Consider the following 24,415-nt stretch of genomic DNA (forward strand, 5'->3'; position numbering starts at 1 on the left):
ACGCACGATTTAAATATTTGTATTGGACATTGTATTTGGATACCGCCTGACTCCTTGGGCGCCCAATAGCTTTAATTCTTTAGTGGCACAAAAGTAAACACAAAAGCTCAAGCGTGCTAATTGTAAATTGGGCTATTTTTTGAGCTTGAAGATCAATAAAATATAAAATACATGCTTTGTGGAGTGCTCACACAAGGCATGAGGAAAAATTGTACCCAATTTGTTTCTTGCTTCATGTCGTGCAAGCTTTCTTCCTTGTTTTTTGTGCAAAAATAGAGTTTTTTTGTTCTTGGAAACCTTCCGACGCTCACTACGCACGCATACGGCGTCCGATATGTGCACCAGTGGTATCAGAGTGAAGCTGAGATCGAGAGCTTCCAATCGCTTACCATCTCACGCGAAGGCGGAGCTCTTGGAATGATCGAGCTCTACAATCAGTCTTGTGGCAAACGGTCGATACCAGTGTGTTCCTGGCAGTCAAGAACCCCCTGTTGTACACTCAGATCGTGAGGGACCAGCCTCTGCAGGTGGAGGACCACGTCGTTGGTTTCTTCTCAATAGATAAACAAATTTTCACCATAGCTCTCAAAGCTTCAAAGTTAAGCTTGGAAGGATTAAAGAGAAGCTTTATAAAAGCTTCAAATTTCGTTTTTAATCCGTAGGCGGCGGCAGTATGTACTGCACGTCGCCGAAACGGATGATGACATATTCTTGTCCTCAAAGTCACGATTAGTTTTTTTTTTTTTAAAAAGCTATAAGTTCCAAAGGTTCTAAAGATCCTAAGCTCCAACCTTAATCAACTACCATAGAGGCAGTTCCTATTCGGCAATACATGAATATGCTTACTACTCTCTGGAAGCCACAATACATTGCTTCCCTAGAGATTAAAACCATGGAGAAGCATTAAATTGAACCTTTGAGTTTAGAACTAGAGGCTATGGATGTCACATGTGGATTATAGAGAGAGAGGGAAAGGGAATCAATATTGTGTGTTTCTATGCCTCCCTCAGGGGGGGTCACTCATGAATATATGTATATATAATGTGAGTTCAAAATAAGGGGTTTTTAAGATACTATTTTTATACATTTTTTACATACAGAAGGGTGACACATAAAGGGGTTACTTACAAATTGAATAGAAAAGGGTTGTGTTTTATTTTAAAAAAATTCAGAGATTAGGATATTTATAAATAGGCCATGAACGCACATTATATAGAGAATATATATATAGTGAACCCCCCGAGATGCCTCCATGGCTTCTATGCATTAGTCCAACCCTCATCTACAAGTATTATATTGGATAATTCCTATGTTTAGATTCTCATTTCAATGAGGATGTTGTCTCTCGATGCTCCAAAATAAGAAGAAGTCTTAGAGCTAGTATTGTGGCAAGAAGGGACATGTCCAAAAGGACTGTAGGCTTAAGAGCTTTGTGAGAGAAAAATGACAAAACAAAGATGACAGGTGAAGACACTTGATGAGTCTTTCTCATCTTAAGGCCCCAGTTTAGGATCCACCATACGGCCCTAGTAATGGCTATAAGCCTCACTTCCAACTTGCTAGTACATGTGATGCAATCATCCCCCAAAGCTCTTCAATGCCAAAGAGGGAGTGCAAGAGGGTAGTAAGGTGAGGCAACTAGGCCTCATCCATACTTCTATACATGTGCATAGGATCCATAAAGGGTTTTCTCTAATGCATGAAGTGAAGTGGGACAATTTGAAATCCTAAAGTTGGGATTGACATCTAGGTTCATAATTAGTTGTTTGATAGAGAGTAGGATTGGATCTTAGGTTGAGTTCACATGAGGAGACACTTTGGTAGTTTGGCCAAAGGCAAGGAATCCATGGTCATTTATGCAATGTGGTATTAGCAATAGGATGGTTCATGTGCTTCTTTAGAGGTATTGTTGACAAACATAGAGAGGTGCTTTGATCCTTCTGTATTTTTCGGAGATAGTATGATCTACATTGATATCAAGCTCACTCCAAAGTACCTTGGTGATGGCTTACACACCCATTTCTTGGGTATCCATGGTCCTATTCTAATGGTCATTGTTGTATGTACTGTAGTGAGCCATTATGACTGTATGTTGTGTTGTACAAAATCACCCATGATCTGAGATAGGTTGTTAGCAAAGTTGTCAATTTATGTGTGATTCTATACATGTTCTAGTGGGCTAAACATTTCATGATATGACTTGTTTATGTGGACATGTGATTATTTTGTTTCTTTTTATATGGCCAACTATATCATGACCAATCAACCTATTTATCTATGGACCCCAAATACTAGCCAACCTGATCATGAGTTTGTTGGTCCTTTCCTCCTCTAGTTACTTACTCTACATATACTACTATATCAAATACTTTTAAATTAGTAAATTCACAAGATAATTGAACATTTAAATTAAATCATTTTTGGATTAAGTTTATTTTTAATTCTTACCAATCTTTTGAGTTTTTTAATTTACTATTAAATTTATTTTTAATATTTAAATTGATAAAAACTAATTTACTTATTAAAATTCCATATTATTTACTTTTTTACTAACTATTCATAAATATTTTTTATTCCTTTAAAAGTGATAGCGCTAAATTTTATAATTAAATAGCTCGTACTTTAAAAGAATGAACTATTTTAAATAACTTATTTGGTGGTGTGCCCCATACTATACCTTGTATTTTTGGGGACCATTATATAATAATTTTGTATATTTTGTACTATACAAATCATGGATTTGTATTACTACAAGCTAGGTGGAAACCATTCTTATGCCAATAGCTAAGTTGATGAGGCAAGAGAGAAAAGATAGATTAACAAGAGACTTTATAGCTAATGAGTTGAAGAAAGCTCTGTACAATTTGGGAAAGTAGAAGTCTCCAACTATGATAAGATTACAATCAACATGTTGATGGATGTATGGCCATAGATTAATGGTTGCACAACTGACTTAGTTAATGAGTATTGGTCTACAAGTTTACTTCCCAACTCATGGTCTAAAAGTATCATATCCTTCGTGCCTCAATGGTAGCAATGTACTAAGCAAGGATATCGAGAGCTATTATGGTCATCAAGTAGACAGAGATCTTATGTAAAAAAATAGTATATTTGTAGCTAGATGTTGAAAAAGTTTTTTATAAGCTTAACTAGAAATTTCTAAATGAGGGTACTATTAGCAATGGGTTTTATAAAAAAGATTACAAACGTTCATTTTATCTTAGAAAGCAATGTAGAGGTGCAAGTTTTTGTCCATGGAATGATCATGGGGGATATGTCATGGCTACATACTATGTCCCTTGTTGTTCAAATCAACCACTCAACCATTATTTTTTCTTATCAATAGCATGGCCAATGAAGGACAACTAGAAGGCATAAAGTATAAAGAGAGGCAAATAATGTAGCAAGGATTTGCATATGATTTATTGATGGTTAAAGCTAGGAGGAGTAAGTTGGAAACGGCTATGCATATCCTATGAAAGATCTACAAAAGTCCCACTAACTAAATGTTATTGAGGAATGCCTTTTAAAGGAGCTTGGATGGCTTGGAAGGATAGTCAATAGTAGAGGGAAGGTGTGCAAATACCTTGGATTTTTTATGGGTGTGGTTAAGCAATGCATTGAAGAAAAGCTTGGTGATGGAAAAAGATAAGAAGAAAGATTAGTGTTTGGAAATTTTGGTTGCTCCATGTGAGGTTTAGGTGGGGACTCACGAAGGTGTCTATGCTTGCATGGGAGCATATGGCTACCAAGCTGGCTTAGGTAATCAATGCCATAATATATAAATAGGGTCTTCCAAGGTCCCTTCTCTTTAAGTGGATGGAAGACTATGAGAGACACACTTAAAACTCATTTGGGGAGAAGCTACTATGTGTGAGAAAGGTAGCAACAGAAAGGGTGAATAGAGCTTCAATTATTGAGATATCAAAGGAAAGACCAAAGGCTAGATTAAAGAATTTGTAGGCATTGAAGCCGCTTCTTTTTTAGGGCAAGGTGTTTACAATGACTTATAGTCATGGGAGTCATAATAAGAAGAAAACATGGGAAGAGAGGTATCATGAATAGTGAATGCATATGTAATTCAAAGGAGTTGATAAGGCATTTGTTTTGGGATGGTTGTGTGGCAGCTTGAGTATGAAGGGATGCCCTACCGCACATCAAGTTTGGTGTTTAGAACATTGAAGATTTGCAATCTTGTATTCTTGGTGAGTGTGGATAGTGGAGTAGATTCAAGTACATGGCTTTCTGTATCTCCAAAGTTTTGATTAGGTAGAATATTGTCATGAGCTAGTGCTTATCATAAGAGCATCCATGTCTCGCACTACTCTCACAAGGCTCCTCCTAGCACTACTCTCGCTTGATTGAAACAAGGGTCAATGTGTATTGTGAGTTGATTGTAGAGGGTAGTTGTGTTGTGTTGGGGGTTCAAGGTATCATTATTATAATTTTTGGAGGTCAGGATATGGTCCAGGTTAAATAAGAGGGTGCATTCCATGGTAGAGACATACAAGAGTAAACATAAATACTTAATACAAATGTGTAAGTCGTATATCATCATTTAGTTAAAGTTGTAACATGGGGCAAAGTTCCAACATTCTCTTTTGGTATTGAGATCTCAACTAACAGCTTGGCACATTATCAAGACTCATTGGGGAGTGAACATCGCAACTTGATGATGTCTAAATCAAGTTGGAGCTGTGTGTAATGTCATGACATTTTCAACACTTTTACTCTTTTAACAAAGCCCTTATATTACTTTTTAAACCTTATTACTAAGGTTAACCCCTTATAAATTAAGGTGGCTCATGCACAATATTTGGTTTGAGGAAGAATGTGAAATGTGGTTCATAAATGGGAAATTTTTGAGAGCTCACTCATCAATGGTGACACTACAACATAAATAACATGTGAGTGGTTATTCTGTATGTCTACATGTCTATATACATATATTAACATTGACATACAACACTACATAAACATAGTAGAGGACTAAGGATGGAAAAGGTTTGGAGATGAATTTTGGCATGGCAAATCCAGTTGAACTGGTCTAGAGCTTGGAATTGTAGCGTTAGAAACAATCAAACCAATTGTTAAGATCATAGGCATGAAATTGATCATGTGAGATCGTAATCTCAAGTATCACTATCATTTAAAAATGTGTGTGTGTGTGTGAGAGAGAGAGAGAGAGAGCATTTCTACCATACACTAGTAGTAACTGGCCTCTGATGTAACCTTGCAAGTGCTCAAACTCTTTTTGCTCTTTTTAAAACAAATTTCCTAATTATGATATATTGCTTCTCTAAAGAGTAAAACCATGGTGCAACATTAAATCAAACCTTTGAGTTTAGAACTAGAGGCTATGGACATTAGATGTGGATTATGGAGAGAGAGAGAGAGAGAGAGAGAGAGAGAGAGAGAGGGACGGAGGGACGGAGGGAGAGGGTGAGGGAATCAATACTTTGCATTTCTATGCATCATGGCTATTATGCTTTGGCCCAACCCTCCACTTCATCAAGCATGGAGTCATCATGACCATCACCTAAGCAAGATAGGCCACCAAGTGAATTACAGTGCAAATACCAAGTTGCTTTAATTGCACGAGACAGTTGATCTTTGTTGTACTATTGCTTCTTGACTCTAAATTTAACAAATGTATGATTTTCACGGTAGATATTGGACGGATTCAGACTCACAATGTTGATCTCCCTACCAAGCTTGAACAAGTTGAGGCTTATGGTGTTGTATGCTGAAAATGGTTATAATGATGCAACCAAAACAGAAAGTAAATTCCGTGGAATGATGGCCCATGTGTCTCATGCACCTAAGAATGTCAACTTTGGGAGTCCAGGAATGTGTCCTTTTGTCAATCTCATAACGACTCTAGACTATCATCCTCACATGGATACATAAGAGACTTTGCAAAGGTTGAATTTTATGAATGGTAGTGCTTTTGCAAAGCCAAAAGGAGTTTTATGTTTATTAGCCATTCGCTTGCCTGCTCCCTCCCACCCAAAAAGAAGACCAAAAGAAGTACATATAAGACCAGGTAATACATATTCCGGAAAATCAGATTCCAGAACGTAAAAAGACCACAACTAATAAATACATAAGTACATATATTGTGCAGATTTATCGACGGGCCTGGAGGTGCCACGTAAGATCGGTCGCGCTCCACGTAGATGGCTCTTTCCAGGTGGCCATCTGGAAAGATCGCTTGTATGTAAATTGCCCTCCATCCAGAGTCCAGACTCGTCTTCCTTCTGCAATGAAACGAGCATCACACAGAGAATCGCCCTCTCACGCACACACACACACATCATCATCATCGCCATCACCAGGCAGCGGTGAGCGCTTGCATTCTACATCAGCCACCATCCACCAACGAGACAGATCACGTTCAGAGCATAGCCACCATCCTGCACGTCAGCCTCCTCCTCCCGAGTCCTTGGCAGATTTATCGTATCGCTGTGGTGCATGCATGGCCGACTGTAATACTCTCGAAGATATCGACATCGAGCACATACTGGTGTCGATGGAGCTACCGGCACCCCTGGCGTCGCTTCCACGCTGGGTGGCCGACGTAGCCCGCCAGCATTTCCGCAGCCTGGAGCCGAGCCCGCCCTGCCCACGATGTACTCCTATTACCGCTCATCATCATCATGATGCACCCGCCGGAAACAGCAGCAGCACTAGCAGCGCAACAACAAGAACAACCACAACAAAGTTCCGTTACCTGAACAACCCCTCGGGCAAGTCGCTCCGCCTCCAGCCCCTCTTCTGTTGCGAAGCCTGCTCCAACACCTTCGTCCTCTCCGGCTCTGGTTCTCTTCGCGGAAAGTACCGACCACGCACCAGCAGCTGCACCACCACCATGACCACCCTCAGCAGCAAGAAGAAGAAGATCATCACAGCAGCTAGTAGTGCCACTACTGCTACCACCTCCTCATCAATGAAGCACCGCCCCAACGCCCTGCAGCAAACTAACAATATATTCCCGCCATCTTCATCATCTGAGCATCCTGATGAATATCCTATAAGCAGGACAAAATATGAGCGTGTGCAGGAGCCAGCGCCGCCCACCAGCCCCTGCAAGCGACCTCGGATGCAGCAGCACATGTGCAGGTATGATGTTGACCAGCATCGGCAGCAGCAGAGTACTGCTATAATTGCGCCCCATCATTATTATAGCAGTACCGCTCGTCGCGATCAGCTGGATCAGGCACACCTGCGACAATCATCATCATTATTATTGTCATCAAGTGCCTGGCCGGCAGGCCCCCAATCTCCAGGCGTCGCACGGCCTCAACGCCCCTTGTATTTTTATGAGCTGCAGCAGGGCGATATAATTCAGCAGCAGCAGCAGCAGCAGCGACAACCGCCGCCGCTCTACCACGATCATCAGCTCATACAGGATTCACCTGATGAACCACAGTCAACACCTTTGGAGTACGCCGTCAACAATAGTATCATTAGCCCCATTAATAATTCTGGCTCGTTGAAAAGCCGCAGTACCGCGCCAGCTGCCATTACTCATTCTGGCCATCAGTACCGAGTCCCGCATCAAGACACCAATGCAGATGTACTCCTCATTGATGACCTTCAAAGCGTTACTCTCCGAGGCACTGCGGCCGATGTACTTCCTGGTCACATGACGTCACCTGGCATTGATCATGACGATCAGTACTCCGAACAATGGCCGCAGCTAGGGATTGCTGCCGACAATCTGGCTGACAATGATCCCAACCTTCTTGATGCGGTCGTCGATGGTGATCTCATGCTTGCCAATTTGGCAGACAATGAATATCCATGCGCTGCTGCAGATGCAATTCCTGATAACAGCACAGCAGCTGGCATTCATCACGATGATCAGCACTCCGAACTATGGGCCCTGCTAGATACTGCTGCTGATCCCAACCTCCTGGATGCGGTCAGTGATATTAATTTCCCAGGCGCTGCTGCAGACGTACTTCCTGATCACATGATGTCAGCTGACGATCAGTACTCCGAACAGTGGCCACGGCTAGGGATTGCTGCTGACAACCTGCCTGAGATCGATCCCACCCTCCTTGACACAGTCATTGACGTTTATCCCACACCTGGTAATGTTACAGACGATGAAGGTCCATGCGCTGCTGCAGATACAGTTCTTGACGACAAGATGGCAGCTGGCATTCATCGTGCTGACCAAATTTACTCCGAACTATGGGCCCTACTAGATACTGCTGCTGATCAGCTGCTTCACATTGATCCCAACCTCGATGCGGTCATTACTGTTGCAAATGATGATCGGGGTGCTCCTGCAGATATAACCGATCATGAAACGTCAGCCGGCTTTCGTGATGATCAGTACTCCGAACGATGGCTGCTAGACACTGCTGCTGATCAACTGCCTCCCAACCTCCTTGATGCAGTCACTTATAATAGCGATCTCGTGCCTGTTAATGTCGCAGAAAACGATCATCACAAGTCTGACTCTCAGCCGTCCAAATCATCCTGCTTTGTGCTGTTAGACGGTGCCGATGATGCTCTGGCCGCTGGCCACAACCCCTCCTTCCAGCTCGACCATCACATTCATGCTTCGCCTGTTGCAGATGATCATGATCATGACTCCGGTATTCGCTCCGAATCTACATCGACAAGCTGGTTATTACGGACCGGTCAGGACGATGAGATGCATGTCATTCCCAGCAGTTTCCAGCTCGATGATCTGCCTGCTTCATTCTCACCAACTACAACGTACTCCAGCACTGCGGCAATGAATGTTGCAATGGCCCCAGTCAGCAGCTGCAGGCAGCCCCGAACTGTTACGGCTTCTCACAATGATAATCAGTTCCATGACGGCATTGGTATCTTTGACTTACTCCTACCCCAACATTTGGATGCCAGCCCCTGGGTTCGAGCATTTTAGCATGTTAATGCCTCTAGCCTTTTAAGGAACTGAACTTTGCGGTCCCTTCAACTGTACTGCTTTGACAAAAAAGGACGAAGAGAGCAGCTCTCTTTCAGTGATTGCAGATTGAACTCAAAGGAGCTGCACATTATCAACTGTGTGCCGGGAGCTCAGACACAATCTCATGTTTACAACTATTATTGGCCAAAGCCCAGTACAACCTCAGAAGAGAGCAGCTCTCTTTCAGTGATTGCAGATTGAACTCAAAGGAGCTGCACATTATCAACTGTGTGCTGAGAGCTCAAACACAATCTCATGTTTACAACTATTATTGGCCAAAGCTGCTCTTTCAGTGATTGCAGATTGAACTCAAAGGAGCTGCACATTATCAACTGTGTGCTGAGAGCTCAGACACAATCTCACGATTACAACTATTATTGGCCAAAGCCCGATACAACCTCGGAATAGCAGCGGGCCGATCGATGATAGCCGTCTCATTCCTAATTCCCCTTTACTTGGGATCAGCTAATTCGTTGAGGCATTCAAAAGAGTGCTAAATTAGCTTTTGAAACAATTGGAGGTTGTCCACGCAATTTGCACATTGTCGAATATGATATGTACTCTGTATTCAAATGAATAGCATGTATTTCATTAATTTAACACGTACAATAGAAAAGACTGTCATACTTCCTCACAACTCCAGGACTGAAGGGCATCTTGGTATGTCTTATATGTGAGGATTGGCAAAATTGCAAAATGGTGATGACTTTCAGAAAATGAATATGTCCTATCGGAGCTGGTCGTCTGTGGGCTGAAACTGACCTCTTAATGTTGAAAGAAACTCTGCTAGAAATTAGGGGATTTTCTTGTGTTTTCTCCAACTAAAACCGAAGGCACGGGCTCAGACAAGCCAAGTATTCAGCACGAACATGTTGCACTCACAAATGCCACAAACAAGATTCACCGGAAAGTCCATCATGTTAGATTGAGAGGACTGCTCTCTGAGACTCTCTTTCAAATCTTCTGCAATATCCCCTGTAACTTCATTGATCACAAGTAAAATGGCTCCCCATATCTGCAGATTGGACTCAGTAGAAGGTCAAACAGCTTACAGTTACCTACCAGTACTCTCCCTCTCTTCGACCCTTCCCTTCTGCAGTTGCTGCGATCCCCCTTTCCTGATTGCGGAACATGCGTCCCCCTTTTGATTGTGCCAGGAAGTCCCCCTTCCTCATGCTTTAGCCTCACTAGTGGTGAATAGCTATTTCAAGTGCACAGAATTTGACATTGTGACTGAGCTCCTCTCTGCAATCCCACCCCTTGAATACTTCAGGTTACTCATCTTCTCTTGCTACAGTCCCCTTTCTTGCCGGTGCTTGCTAGTCTTGTGAGTAACATGGCGAAATTTTTGGCAACATATACAGCTGATAGCATTCAGACATGGCATAAATTAACTACACTGGACTAACCACATAACACCGGGGTCCGGCAGACCTGCTAATTTAACCTAGCTATATAATCTGACCTTGCTAGAGCCGATGGGAAGCCAAAAGGAAGGAAGCCTGCGCCGCAAGGGCGATGAACGTCAGACGCTGCAATGCTTCTGCTGCCGTTAAAAGGAGATGGTTCGATCACACATGCTCGGATTGTTGTGAAATGTATGAAGTATTGTAGCCTCGGCGCCTATGAAGCCACGAGCGGAGCAACAACCATCTCTGCTTCTTTCCAGTTCCTGCGCGGGAAGGCTTCTCTCGCTCTCTCTCTCTCTCTCTCTCTCTCTCTCTCTGAAAACGCGCGTACTTCGTTTTCAAAACTCGAGGGAACATGCCCGTTTCCGTGCCAAAGTAAACAAATACTTTTAGCATTCCAAAGTACAGGAATTTGAATTTCCACCACCAATCTTAAGAACCCCTCTTAAGAGCGCCAACCCCTCTTGAGGTTGCAATGTTCTCGACATTACCCAGCACTCCAGAGGACATCCAAAGAGTTGCAATACCTTGAAGAAAGAATTACATGAACACCATGAGATGCCATTGCATTGATGACATCTTGATATGTTCAAGCTGTTGCAATATGGTCAAGAAACAAACTAGACCCTTAGGTGATAACAAGGCATGCTAATGGCCATCATGCATCCTAAGTCGTTCCTTTATTATAATTGTTGTGTGTAAAGGATGAATCAATCAGTGGCAATTCCTTGCGTGAATTCCCTAATTGATTGCACTGCCATAAGGACAAATCTTCCCCCAAGATGCATTGGGATGCAAGCCACTAATAACTTGCAAAGAATCCCATCTTAGCTCCTATCAATATCCTCGTGGAGCCTTTGCTTATTAATGGCTATAGTGCACACCATTTCTCTAAGGGAAGCATATCACCAAGATCGTAAAATGTTGCCCTCACAGTGCATGCACTTTACATGATGGATACTAGTGTCTATTGTACGTTAAGCCACTTTGGTGCAACTTCTCACTATTAGAAGAAGCTATCTCACAAAGCTACATTACGGGGCAAGTGAAGCTTGTTGATCAACTTTGCTTCTATGGTGTGGAACAGTTTATAATAACTCTCTCAGTTCACATTCCAATGTGGAACACACACACACACACACACACACACACACATGCACATGCAAAAGATAGGTTTTCATACAATGATCACCATGTTAATTTTAGGTACCTCTTATGTCACCAAGTTGGCATGCTATAGGGCTTGTCCACTAGTGGGTGGTTTCTTCACAGCATCATTTATATTTGTTAACATAATTCAAGAACCCTCAAAAAGAGTAGCTATCCAAGCAACCGTGAGAGTCCAAAATTGTGAAGGTAGGTAGCTATCAAGGGCATCAAGAATTTACTAGAGGAATCAATTTCACAAGTTGCCATAAATAGTAGCATCCATACATAAAAACTGCTAAAACTTAGCAAGTGATGATTAGCAACAACTAAACTAGCAAGAAGAGACCAAGGTGTGGCCCAAAAAAATAATGGAGTAATTTTTGTTTGGCACCTCTTAAGTTTGTATCTCCACTTTTTTCCACATTTTTTACTAATCCACTATATATCCTATAGTTTCTTGTGTAATACATGTAGCATCTTGCATAACACATGGAAAATAGCTACTTTAGAATCCAAGCATCAGACACACAACCGATCATGGCCCCGATCTTCCCTCTCTCTGCTGATCATATCGCTTGTCTTCACCCGTCCAATGGTGGCCTGAATGAAGAGAGCCAATTCTAGTCTTTCTCTCTCCTCCCTCTCTCTCCCTTAAGGGGCTGTTCTTGTGTGCAAGAGGAAAATGAAGAATGGTGGAGAAAAGCTTGTCCGGTTGAGACTGGATTGCTTCTGGATCGATGCAGACATGAGGATTGCTAATTGTGAAGATGCTGGACATTGAAAAACTTCTATCCTCCATTGCAAGGGATTAAGCTCATATGCGGCCACATAGAGACATTCATTAAACTTCTAGAAAACTTACGAGGACATCTATACTCGAGCTTACCCACACATCAAGAAGCCCATGTCCAAAGTTTTGTGTATTTTGCGAAGGTCAAGTGCAATGTTGATGCTAATGTTGTAATTTGCCACAAAAGAGGTTGGACATTACTTAAGTGGCTTAGGTCCTATTTTAGTATACTTGAGATAATATGTCCATATGATACTAAAATTTGATGGGACTTTACTAATATTGTTAGATAGTAAAGTAAAAGGTTTGGAAAAGTTTCACGTAAAAATTTGTTATTCATAAAAATTGGATTTTCAAAAGTACATGAAATTTGGTCGAAACAGCACAACTCAATAATGCTATTTAGAGATATCGAAAAACTCACTTGTTTGTATTCAATTGCAATTCTCTAAATGGGAATGGATATTGTCACATATATTAAAGTATTTTCCATTAAAGTTTTAACCTAATAAAGTTTTTCTTGAGATGGTTTTCATTAAAAGCACTAAAATTTTTCACATTTTCTATGAAATTTATCTTAAAAGTGGACATAGAAACATACATTCCCTGGCTTGTTATGACTCTTTTTCCTTTTCCAACTATTAGTGTCGTTTTTCTAAAATTATTTCTTCTTAATATTTAATGTTGAGGGGAAATCTTCTTTTTGGTAAAGGGTCCAAATTGCCACAAAAGTAGATTTTTTACTATAAGATGAGTGTTAAACACACTTTTAGCCACAAACTGATTTCATAGCTTGTCTTACATATACAAGATAGGCTCAAAGCTATCAGATATTGGCTTTGATTACAAAGTTTAAGTTTTGCAACCTAAGATAATCTATGTCATCCACTATCCTTTCCAAAACCATTTCATTTAAATGTCCTTGCTTCCAAGTTTCCCTCTTCATTATATTTTGCCTACACAAATGAGATATTTTATGTATCAACAAAAAGATATATATTATAATACTTAAAATTAAAAACATACCATGTCAAATAGTTCACGAGAATTAAGAACCAAGTCATGCTAGAACTATGATTGTTCTTCTATACCTTCAAGTGTTATACAAACTATAGCCAATGCTCTAGCTCTTTGAGAATAATGTCACCTTGTCTAGTAATAAACTCTTCCATGGATTATGCCTTTATAGGAACTAGCCATTAACATGTTCTTATAACTTGATATCAAAGACAGGGAGCAAAGGTTTGAAAATTTACATTATTATTGAAGGTGAGACTTGCCACTAGCATAAGCCCACACAATGATAGACCTCAATAATATAAAGCATGCTTGATCTACCATCACTATATGTAAGCCTTTGAAGATGGCCTAGATTGCCTTTCTAGTATGTTGTCATTGCCAAATTATGGGAGTCCACATTCACGATAGGTGAATCAAGATCAAGAGTCCAAGTATGTCCTAAGCGACCCACATGTTCTTGTATCTTCATGTCCAAGGTGGCAAGGATTTAAGAAAGTATTCTATTATGGAAGAGGCTTGGACAGATTTGCATTTTGTTGACACAAACCCTACTACAATTGCATTTGTTCTCATAGTACATTGCCCTACTAATTTTTACCCTCTAGAGCACACGATGATTGCTACCCATCATCATCCTCACTCAAGTAGTCTTTGAGGATTGTGTTTCTCTCCCTTCATAATGCAAATTCTTAGACCTATTGTCATTTTAGTACTAGTCATGGGAACAAAGTATTTTGTCACAAGGACTTCCTATTGTTGAAGCTGTGATCTGTTACTATATATGATGCAGCCAACAATTCTTAAGGTGCTTCATGTAAACAAATGGGAATGTTGGAATCATCGCAATCTCATCAAATACGAAATAATCATGATTAAGACTTATGTAGTAGATAGCTTAGCAAATGGATGAGATGACTGTAACTACATCTATCCATGTTGGATTAAACCTAGAATCTTGCAATCCAATTCCTTGAGATAAGCATTTAATCTCTTGTCATGGAGAGCATGTATTTAGAGTGGTTAGTTTAAATCAAAACACAAACTCAATATTTTTATGGAAGCATATACAAGGAGATTGCATTTGTTATTCTCTTACTTCAATAAAGACAAGTCATCTAATTTATGAAGCAATTGAGATCTACAAGTTGGAATTGCCTCAAAGTAAGAGAAAATATAATTTTAAAAATAATAATGAGCATACTTTCTATATCCCTATTATAACAATGCTTCAAAATAAGTATTCAATAATAAATTTGCTAAAGATAATCTTAGTTATACTTTGTACTATTGCCTTCAAATCTACATACTCTAAATGCTTGCAATTTTGAGATGTCAAATCACTATCAAATATTATTTTCATGAGTATGACTATTGTTGTAGCAAACACACTTGCTACTTGCACACTATTCTATCTCTATAATTCTTGCCAAGAAATAAAATCTTATTATTATTGTTGCTTCTTGGATTTTCTACTCTAGATATATTACTATTGTTTTAGGCGTGCTTCTTATACTTTCAAAATTACTGTCAATCTTGCTTGTTAGTTGGTTTATAAGATATTGTGCTTTAATGTTGTTTCACCTATTGGGATCTAGTTAGGCCATTGCCTTTCATTGTACTTTACCTATAGACTAGCCAACAACTTTGGACAAATTAGTTTCCATGAAGTAATGTAAAGAAGCTAATTTCCACAGCAAGCTAAAATACTAACATTAAAAGAAATACACTAAAATGACAAGTAAGCCATAGCTAAGGTAGCTAGGTGACCATGAATCATGTTAATACTTGATACAATAGATGAGAATCATTCATGAGAGGCTGCAGCATGATATCCTCCTCATGCTATGGAGGGGCATGGAATCCACCCCCAATGTTATGGTGGCCAAAGAGTATGTAGCCTCAATGGATCGTGGAAGGTGGAAACCTCATACAAGAAATGCTTACAATTGGCAAAAAGATGCTCGATAAGTTACGACTTAGCCTTTTTCTATTTAACCCTAGACCTGAGGTTAGATTTTGGCTAAGGTATTATTTTGCTTTATTACAAGCCATCTTGGCGTAAAAGAGCTTTGTCCTCAAAGTTGGAATTGGGACAATTTACAATGAAGACTACAATGATAGCTCAAATCATATGGACCATGTTGAAATGAAACTTTAAGTTGAAGAATATCATGTAAGTCGATGAAGGAGAAGAGCATTTGTTGAAAAAAGTATCATAGGCTATCCAAAATAAGCCGTAATACAATTTTGGCTATAACTTGAAGTAAAAGTGTCCAATTTCCATGTGCAAATTGTAGAAATGTAGAGGATAATATGTAGTATCTAGCTATGCCATCAAAATCCAATTTTGATCAAGATAAGGTAATTGATTTTTTTACAAAAAATTAACACATCAAGCTATTTAATACTAGTCATTGAGGGAAGTATCCTCTTGAAGAAGCCATGGAAATTATTCCAAATACGAAGCATGTTGCCAAGAAGACTCTTCCATAGGCAAAGCCTTCCACTTAATGAGATACTCCACAAGAATTCTGTTTCTTAGAACCTTCTTCCACTTGCCAACAATCTTTTCGGGTTCGTAAATGATCAAACCATATTTATCAAGGGAAGTAGTTCTTCAAGGACTTGAATTTTAGGGCCAACACACTTCTTAAGTTGAGATACATGAAAGACATTGTGGATACAAGTAGTTGAACAAAGACCAAGTTGATATGCAAGATCACTAACTCGCTTGATTACTTTGTATGGACCATAAAAGCGATGGGCAAGTTTATTATGATCTCCCTTAAGAGAAGCATAATGAGATATTGAAACTTAAAAAAAAACACATTCACCTTTTTCAAATTCCACATGCCTTCGTTTCTCATTTGCATAGGATTTCATTATCTCTTAAGCTTTCTAATATTGTCATGGCATTGCTAGTGAAAATGGAACACACCCACATTCTTGACAAAGCATCTCCTTGAAGAGTAGCCAACCATCTTCATTGCTTGGAAGACAAATTTGGTTGCGAAAGAAAGTGTTTCAGTATATGATGGTTGCTTTTTACTTTGAAATGGCTACCATAGATATAGTGATGCTACTTTTTAATAGCATGTAATATTGATAACATCTCTTGCTTATAAATATATAGTTGGCACTCCTTGTTATCAAGATTTCATCTCTCATAAGCTATGACTCCATGATCTTGATATAAAACAACCCCTACTCCTCTTCCACAAGTATCCGCACATATGATAAAATCCTTAGAGAAGTCAAGGCATGCAATAATAGGTGTTGAAACTAGAAGAGATTTCAAATCATTAAAGATTTTTTCAGCTATGGAATTCCAATTGAAAGCTTCTTCATTAAGCCTAGCCGTCAGTAGAGTCGTCACATGAGCTAATTCTTGATGAACCTTCTCTAAAAAGAAGATAGTTGTAGGAATCTTCTTAAATATGTAAAATTCGTAGAGATAGGCCATTCTTTGACACATTTCTCTTTGTTTAAATCCACTCTAACTCCTTTCTCTCCCATAATATGACCTAAGTATTCCATTTCATCTTCCATAAGAGAATACTTCGTCATCTTGGCAAAGAGTATGTATCTTCTTAGGGTATCAAAGGCCTCCCATATATGCTTTAAATGCTTATCCTTGGATTTACTATATATAATGATATCATCAATGAAATACGTCAAGAACTATTTTGAATAAGAATGGCTACAATATTTTATTCATAAGGGCTTGAAATATAGTGGGTGCATCGGGAAATCCCTAAAGGCATAACCAAGAAGTGACATAATCTCCTTTCAGTTCGAAAGGTTGTTTTGAACTTATCTCCTTTCTTCATTCAAATTTGATGGTAACTGAAATGAAGATCTATTTTGGTGAAGACTTTTGCATCCTTAAGCTCATCCAAAAATCATCAATCTAGGGAATATTATACCTATTCTTAATCGTTGACTTATTCAAATCCTTACAATCAATGCACATGCAAAATGATTCATCCTTCTTTTTTACTAAGAGCACGTTGTCGTGCCACTACGCGCACACTGTGTAAAAAATTCTAGAGTGTGGCTTTCTTATTGATTTAGAGAGCTAATGCCATTTTAGACATTAGTGTTAGTGTCCATGGTTTAAAAATATTAGAATTTTGGACAAATTTAGCCAATTTATGATATTTTAGATATTATCTATTGTAAAATTCCATAAAACTATAAAAAACTTCTAGATTAGAATGACATGTAAAAGAAAACATATAGCTTTCAGCCAATTTGAGAGGATTTTATGTAAAAGAGAGATTGGCGAAATCACGTGATGCGCAATTGCTATTTTTAGGCAATGAACAGCACTCCAAAGTGGGAGATGAAGGAGTGATGTGGCAGAATTCTAGCCACGTGCACTGGTATTTTATCCCAATTTCGGAGCCAATGGAAGCATCTGATTGGCAATCTGAGCAGCATAGAGGAATGTATTATTTTATACACATTTTTGTCTATTAGAGTTATATATTCTCATAATACTAAAAGAAACTGACAAGCTCCATCTCTGTTAGTATTCTTCTACATTTTCTAATTCTTTTTTGGAGTATTCTTCTAAGTCTTTAATTTCTTTGAACCCCTTCTCTTTCATCTACTCCTCTCATTGAATCTACCTTCATCTTGTTGTCTCCTACCCTCATGGTGGACTCTCGACACCAAATGCAACGACACCGTGTTAAGGGAAGTTTATGCTATCATTAGAGGTGAATTCCGGAATATATTTGGGCTAATTTGGGGCTAATATCTTCAACCATATTCATAGAATTAGCTACAACATTGTTCTTTTAATTCATTTCTTTCTCTACAGAAGACATCTTGTCAAAATATACAAGTATTATGTGCCCCTATGGTAGGGCAATGTTTATAAATCATTCATAGGTGCTTTGAGTTGAATTAAGAGGATCTTTTTCTCTTATTGCTTGGCTATGGTAACTTATTCTTATCAGGAACTCGATTCGAACCTCTCTTAAAGTAAGTGTCTTTGTTGTACAAGCCTTGTAATTGACTCATAAGCTTTTGTCCCTAACAGACTACATTGAATGTAATTATGCAAAGTTGATTCATGCTATGGCATCATGTATGAATGATGAGATGCAGAGTTGTTTATGATACATGACAGGATATTGTACTTGATTTTATAATTTTTGATTGCTCTTACAGTCAAGAAAACAAGCTTGATTTGAGATAATCCTCTTGTGATCTTTGCTAAGAACAGGCAGTTGGAAGCTCTATCAACATCTTCAAGAACTTGGCTTGAAACCTTTAACCCTTCTCTTATCTCTACCATCTCTAGAGTCTGAGCTCTTAAACCCCTATGCATTCTTCTCTTGCAAAACCCCTATGGTGATCTTCAACACTACACGTTGCGACATTGGTGAACCCGACGTGAAGGTTGGTGTAAGAGAACTCAAAGATGGGGGATTCTTTAGAAGATACACTACAACAGTTTGTGTACATACTGTAGTAGACTTAGCAACAACAAATCGAAATGTTAGAACAACAAAAACAAAGGCAAAACAAAGAGAAGATTGATGCCACAGCTATCAAGGCCCTGGAGGAAGTTGAGAGATAATTAAAACAATTTAATGGTCAAAATGTCTCTGTTTTCATTCGCTTGTATGTTGAGAAAATGCTCTTCTTTGGTGTACCGCAACATGCATGGAGTCGTTATTTTTCCAGACTAGCCAAGCATTGTCTTCAAGGAAGAATCCATGGTAAGATGCAGATTGGGCTGCATTCAAAAAATCCCTACGCAAAGAATTCTTCTTTGAAGACTCTGGCCTAATGACGAAGAAAAGTTTCATTGATTGGGTCGAGATACCCAACAAAGGTGTAGCTGCAACAACTTTGAAAGTAAATTTGGACAACTTAATGCTGAAGACCAACAAAGTATGGAATGTCAGAAGATTGAATTATTCCTTAAGGCTACAGATCCCATTCTGCAAGAGAAGCTTACTGATCACCTAGAAGATGCTATCTTCGAATCAGGAGTCAAGACTACATGGATAGATGTTACTGATGCAGTTAACATGATTGCTCGAAGAGAGCAGATGCGACTAAGATTGGGCTCAACTTCAACTTCAACAACTCCATTGATGGAGCTTGTTCCACCTTCAAAGTCCCCTATTCCTTTAACTAATCAACCAACTCTTTCTTTTTCTATTCCTTCTAAAAATGATGTCATGGATGAACTCATTAAAATCATGCGTGACCTTCATCTAAATCTTATAGAAATTAGTTCCAAGGTGGAAAAGTGGAAAAGCTAGATGTCAAAGTTGAAGAACGAGGATGATCATCAACTCAAAGACCCATGAGAGAAGGCTTTAAGAGGCGCTGTATTTGGTGTGACAACCAACAACATGACAAGAGGGAGTGTTTTGCCTTTTGTGAGGCTGAAGCACAGAAGCTTGTCTTTTGGAAAGACGAAAAATTTCATGGATCTAAAACTGGTCTTCCACTGGAGCCAAATTTTGGTAATGGTGGAATGAAGAAAAGATTAGAAGATGTAGTTGTAAAGAATGCCTACACAACAATTGATGCAGCTACCTATGGGTTGCGAACTGAACCAACTAAATCAAATTTGAAAGCATGTAAATCTAATGTGCAATCTAAAGTATGGATGCAAACACTAGATCAAATGGAACATGGTAAAGCAGCCAAAGAATATCAATCAGTATATTCGAGGAATAACTGGTTGGAAAGAACCGATTTTTTTTTTCCACATTTGCACATTTGGCTGACGTTAATCATAAAGAAGTCTTGATTGAAGAAAAGAGAAGAAGAGAAGATGAACCAGGGCCTCCCTCTTCTGGCCCTCCGAAATGGGTAAGTAGAAGAACGCCTAAACAACCAAAGTTTGCTGAAAATATAACCCCAGATCAAGAGATGGAAGATACGCCACAAACAAAGAGTACCAAAGGAAAGAAAAAAGGCAAGCAGCCAGGCTACAAATTGCAATCCGACATAGAATCTGCAAACAACAACCGATCTCAAACGAGTCCCAGAAGAATGAATTTTGGGAAGCAAAATTGAATTCACCTTAAGCGAGATTCTTAGAATTGCCAAACGTGAATTCCATGATGTAATTATTAATGTAATCAAAAGAAAAAGACAATATGTTGGTGATGAAGCTGAAGAAACAGTGCATGATTTTTTGCAAGTTTTTTGAGTTTTTGTCCAGGATGAAGAAAAGTTGACTCACAAGGAATTCATCTTGAAGTAGTTAAAGAATTAATTGCAACAATTGAAGTTGAAGATAAAGAAAGCATGAATGCAAAAATTAAAGAAGTGAAAGCTGAAAATGTAATGGTCGGCTGGTCCAAACCAATTGGACAGTCCACCTCTAAAAAAGAAGACCGTTTGCAGCACATGCATGAGGAGGAAGAGGCTCAGTTCATTCCAAGCAGTGAGTACTCTTGTATACATTGGGCAAAAGCAACAATGGAGACATTCGTCAAAATTCGAGAAAAAGAAACACCATGTATTGCACTCTTAGACCATGGCTTAGAGATAAACTCATGGCAAGGAGTCTCTATGAAAGTGGCGGATGGCCCATAGATGTTAATCCACGTTGGCGAATGAGAGCTGCAAACAACTTTTCTAAAGAGTTATATGCTGCATGTCATAATGTGCATGTAACTATTGGAGACATAAAAGACAATTTTCACTTTTTTGTTCAAGACTCTTGTAGTTACCCTATCATTCTTGGGCAACCTTACATTTCTGAAGCTCGCTTGGAAACAAAATCTCTTGATGATGGTTCTTCCTATGCTCGAATCCGAAGCAAGGATAATGAACGAGCTATCCAATTTTTTACTATGTGTGTTAACCATCATCAAAACAGAGATCGATTGTGTGATTATCCTGTGCCTCCTAATGCTTGAGAATTCAAGGGTTTTTGGACTGCACTACTATAAAAGGAGGCTATGGCAGTGCGTCATATAAAAAGATTGAGCCTCCTTATGCTACAGAAACTGTGTCTCTAGCAAATTTGTATGGATGTATAGCCAATAATATGGGATGTTATAAGTCTCTTCCAACCATAACTAAAGTTGAAAGAAAATATTTATGTCACGTAAAAAGGGAGCTAAAAAGTTATGACATGATGGATGAAAATAAAGATATTTCAGACATTTTTTTGGAGTAATTACTACTAATACATTGGCTGAAATATATGCAGCTGCTCATATAGAAAATCAGGTTGAAAATCAGTCCATAGAAGTATGTACATTGGATTTTTATCAAACAATTCAAGAATTTATTGAGCAAGAAGATATTGGTTTACTCAACAAGGCTGAAGCGCAAGTGGAGATAAAATACAAAACAGTGGATAAGAAAGTTAAGCCTGTGGCAGTCTCACTACCTCTTGAAAGTGAAGGGTTGGTTGATAGGGTAGCAAATTAGCCAAGTCTTCGTGATTCTTCCAATATTGGTTACAAGTTCACATCTGAAAGTATAAAAGAGCTCAAAAGAGGTGAAAATTATTTCCTTTCATTGGTTGAAAAACACTCTTTTATGCAAATGCTAATGAAACATTAAAAAGCTTTTGCATTTCAACCAAGTGAAATAGGCTATGTGGATCCAAATATTACGGCTTCTATGGTCATTTGTACAGTCTCACATGTGTCTTGAAACCTCAAGCCCATTTCTGTTCCAAGGGCGCATTTGCCAAATTATTGGAACTTCTAAATGAGAAGATCAAAATGAAGATTTTAAAACCTTCTTTAGCACCTTACTCAAATCGATGGTTTACCATGCCCAAGAAAAATGAATCTTTACGATTCATCCAAGATCTACAACCTATTAATCGTATCACAATCCAAAATGTTGGTTCGGGTCCAATTGTTGACGAGTCTGCTGAAGCTTTTGCATGTAGAGCAATTTATTCTATGGGTGACCTATATTCAAGATATGACCAATTTCAACTTTTATTAGAAAACCAAGACATTACCACAACGAAGACACCTCTTGGATTGGTCTGCATGTGCCCTCTACCACAAGGTACAACAAATTCCGTAGCCCATATAATGAATGCCATGCACAAAGCCTTAAGTGACTTTATTCCACAACTTACTCTTCCATTTCTTAATGATATACCTATCAAGGGATGTGAAGTCAATGAAAAGAGTGAGAAGCTTGATGAATATGGTTATAGGACATTTGTAGTTAACCATAGTAATGATTGTGACATGATTTTTACAAGGCTAGAAGAGGTATGTCTTACCCTTTCTAGAGCTAAGTCAATTTTTGGAGTAGAAGAAGTCCTAGTGGTCAGACATCTGTGTCACCCCTACAGACGTAAACCTTCACCAATCAAGATAGATGCCATCACAGCAGAATGCAAGATAAATGCACAAATATCTCAGAGGTGAGAAGATTTCTTGGCACATGTGTATTCTATCTCATATGGATACCACATTTTGCTCATGTAGCCGAAAATCTCTATCAATTATTAAGAAAAGGGCAAAGATTCTCTTGGGGAAAAGAGCATACTCTCACTATTCGCAAACTAAAGAAGTTAATTTCAACCCCCACTCTCAAAAAGGCTAATTATTTCAAATGGTCAACTCATCATCCTTACTGTGGATACAATTCCCATTGGGATAGGATGGGCTATTCGCCAAGAAGACCTTGAAGGTAATAGATATTATGCAATTCATTTTGGAGCAAAGGTTCTCAATGAACGTCAAAGAAGGTATGCACAAATAAAAAGGGAATTGTGGGGAGTTGTAATAGCATTAAAGTGTGATCATGAATACTTTATAGGTGCTTCTGTAGTGGTAAAAACTAATTGTCTTCCACTTTTGGGCATGATTGCCAACTGCTCTACACTTGACATTGCTATGCTAAGATGGATTATATATATTAAATCTCTCAATCCCGAATTAAATCATATTGTAGGAAAGGCGAATCCAATTGCTGACATGCTATCATGTGCAAGATATAACAATGACATATTTTATATTTTTTACTAATTTTTAACGAATTTCGCTCATTTTGCATGTATTTTTGGAAGAATTTTGAAGTTTTGAATTTTTTGCAATTTATTTTCTTGAATTCCAACTTTAAAAAAAAATTCTAAATGATTTAGCAATGTTAGAAAAGTTTTTAGAAAATTTTTTGTAATTTTTTTGAATTTTAATAGATTTTTGAAGTTTTTTGGTGTTTTATGTGTTTTTATATATTTTTCGGGTGCGGGGTGCGGAAATTAAAAGGCGGTACCCGAGCTACGTGTGAATAGCAGAGGATGACTGCATGTGAACAGCTGACCGCAACACACCATCGTACGAATGAATCGGAAGCGCGTGATCATCCGCTAGCAGCTCACGAACACGTCACAAGCACATGCAGAGATGCGCGCGAAAAGGAACACGGGCCTGTGGGGAGGTGTGGGGAGGGTGTGACACAAGTGTTATCCGGCGGGTGGTGAGGGGGAACAGGGACTATGGAAGATGGGGGTTTGTGGCGGGGGGAGAGGGGTGTGGGTGGGAACAATGGTTAGGGTGGGGGGGTGGTGGGGTTAAGGGTAAACAGGGTGGGGTTAAGGGGGGGGGGGTCAATTTGGTGGGCGAGCCAGAAGTGGAGGGGGGCCGAGAAGTAGAGGGGGGCCGGGCAGGAGGAGGAGGGTGAAGAAGAGGAGGAGGAGGTGGTGAAGAGGTGGTGATGGAGAGGAGGAGGTGGTGGAGAGAGGAGGGCAAGGCGGCATGGAGTTGGAAGGGAGGGAGAGGAGGTGGCATGGAGTGGCGGAAGGGAGGGAGAGGAGGCGACGTGGAGTGGCAAAAGGGAGAGAGAGGAGGCGAGCTGGAAGGGAGGGAGAGGAGGCGGTGTGGAGTTGGAGGAAGCCGACGCGCAGGCGAGGAAGAACATGGGAGAGGGAGAACGTGAGGGGGAAGATCACGGCATGACGCAGAAGACAAGTAAGCAGTTTTTTTTTTCGTTTGATTTTTAATGTGTTTTTTTGTTCTTTTTTGTTTTTTTGTTTTTTTATTTTTTTGGGTGAAAATTTATTATTATGGTTTGTGTTTTGGTTTGTTTTCTTTTGTTTTTTGTTTTTTTGTGTTTTTTTGGTTTTTTTAA

General features: G+C 39.2%; 1 protein-coding gene across 2 annotated transcripts; it reads right to left on the reverse strand.

Annotated features, from left to right (window-relative positions):
• Positions 1 to 5,844: 5,844 nt before the first annotated feature.
• On the reverse strand, positions 5,845 to 10,651 carry LOC148033079 (uncharacterized). Of its 2 annotated transcripts, XM_087683813.1 has the most exons (4): positions 10,416 to 10,651; positions 6,940 to 10,314; positions 6,734 to 6,858; positions 5,845 to 6,621 (listed from the first exon to the last, which is right to left on the reverse strand). In XM_087683813.1, the coding sequence occupies exons 2-4, from the start codon at positions 7,114 to 7,116 to the stop codon at positions 6,360 to 6,362; spliced, it is 564 nt and encodes a 187-aa protein (XP_087539939.1). In that variant the 5' UTR covers positions 7,117 to 10,314; positions 10,416 to 10,651; the 3' UTR covers positions 5,845 to 6,359. The 2 variants fall into 2 exon arrangements, with proteins under 2 accessions (XP_087539939.1, XP_087539938.1); XM_087683812.1 differs by having other exon boundaries at positions 6,734 to 10,314.
• Positions 10,652 to 24,415: the final 13,764 nt, after the last annotated feature.

Source organism: Lygodium microphyllum, chromosome 8 (assembly GCF_053477565.2).
Source record: "Lygodium microphyllum isolate KBCC chromosome 8, Lygodium_microphyllum_v1.1.10, whole genome shotgun sequence".
In the NCBI taxonomy this organism is placed as follows: Eukaryota; Viridiplantae; Streptophyta; class Polypodiopsida; order Schizaeales; family Lygodiaceae; genus Lygodium; species Lygodium microphyllum.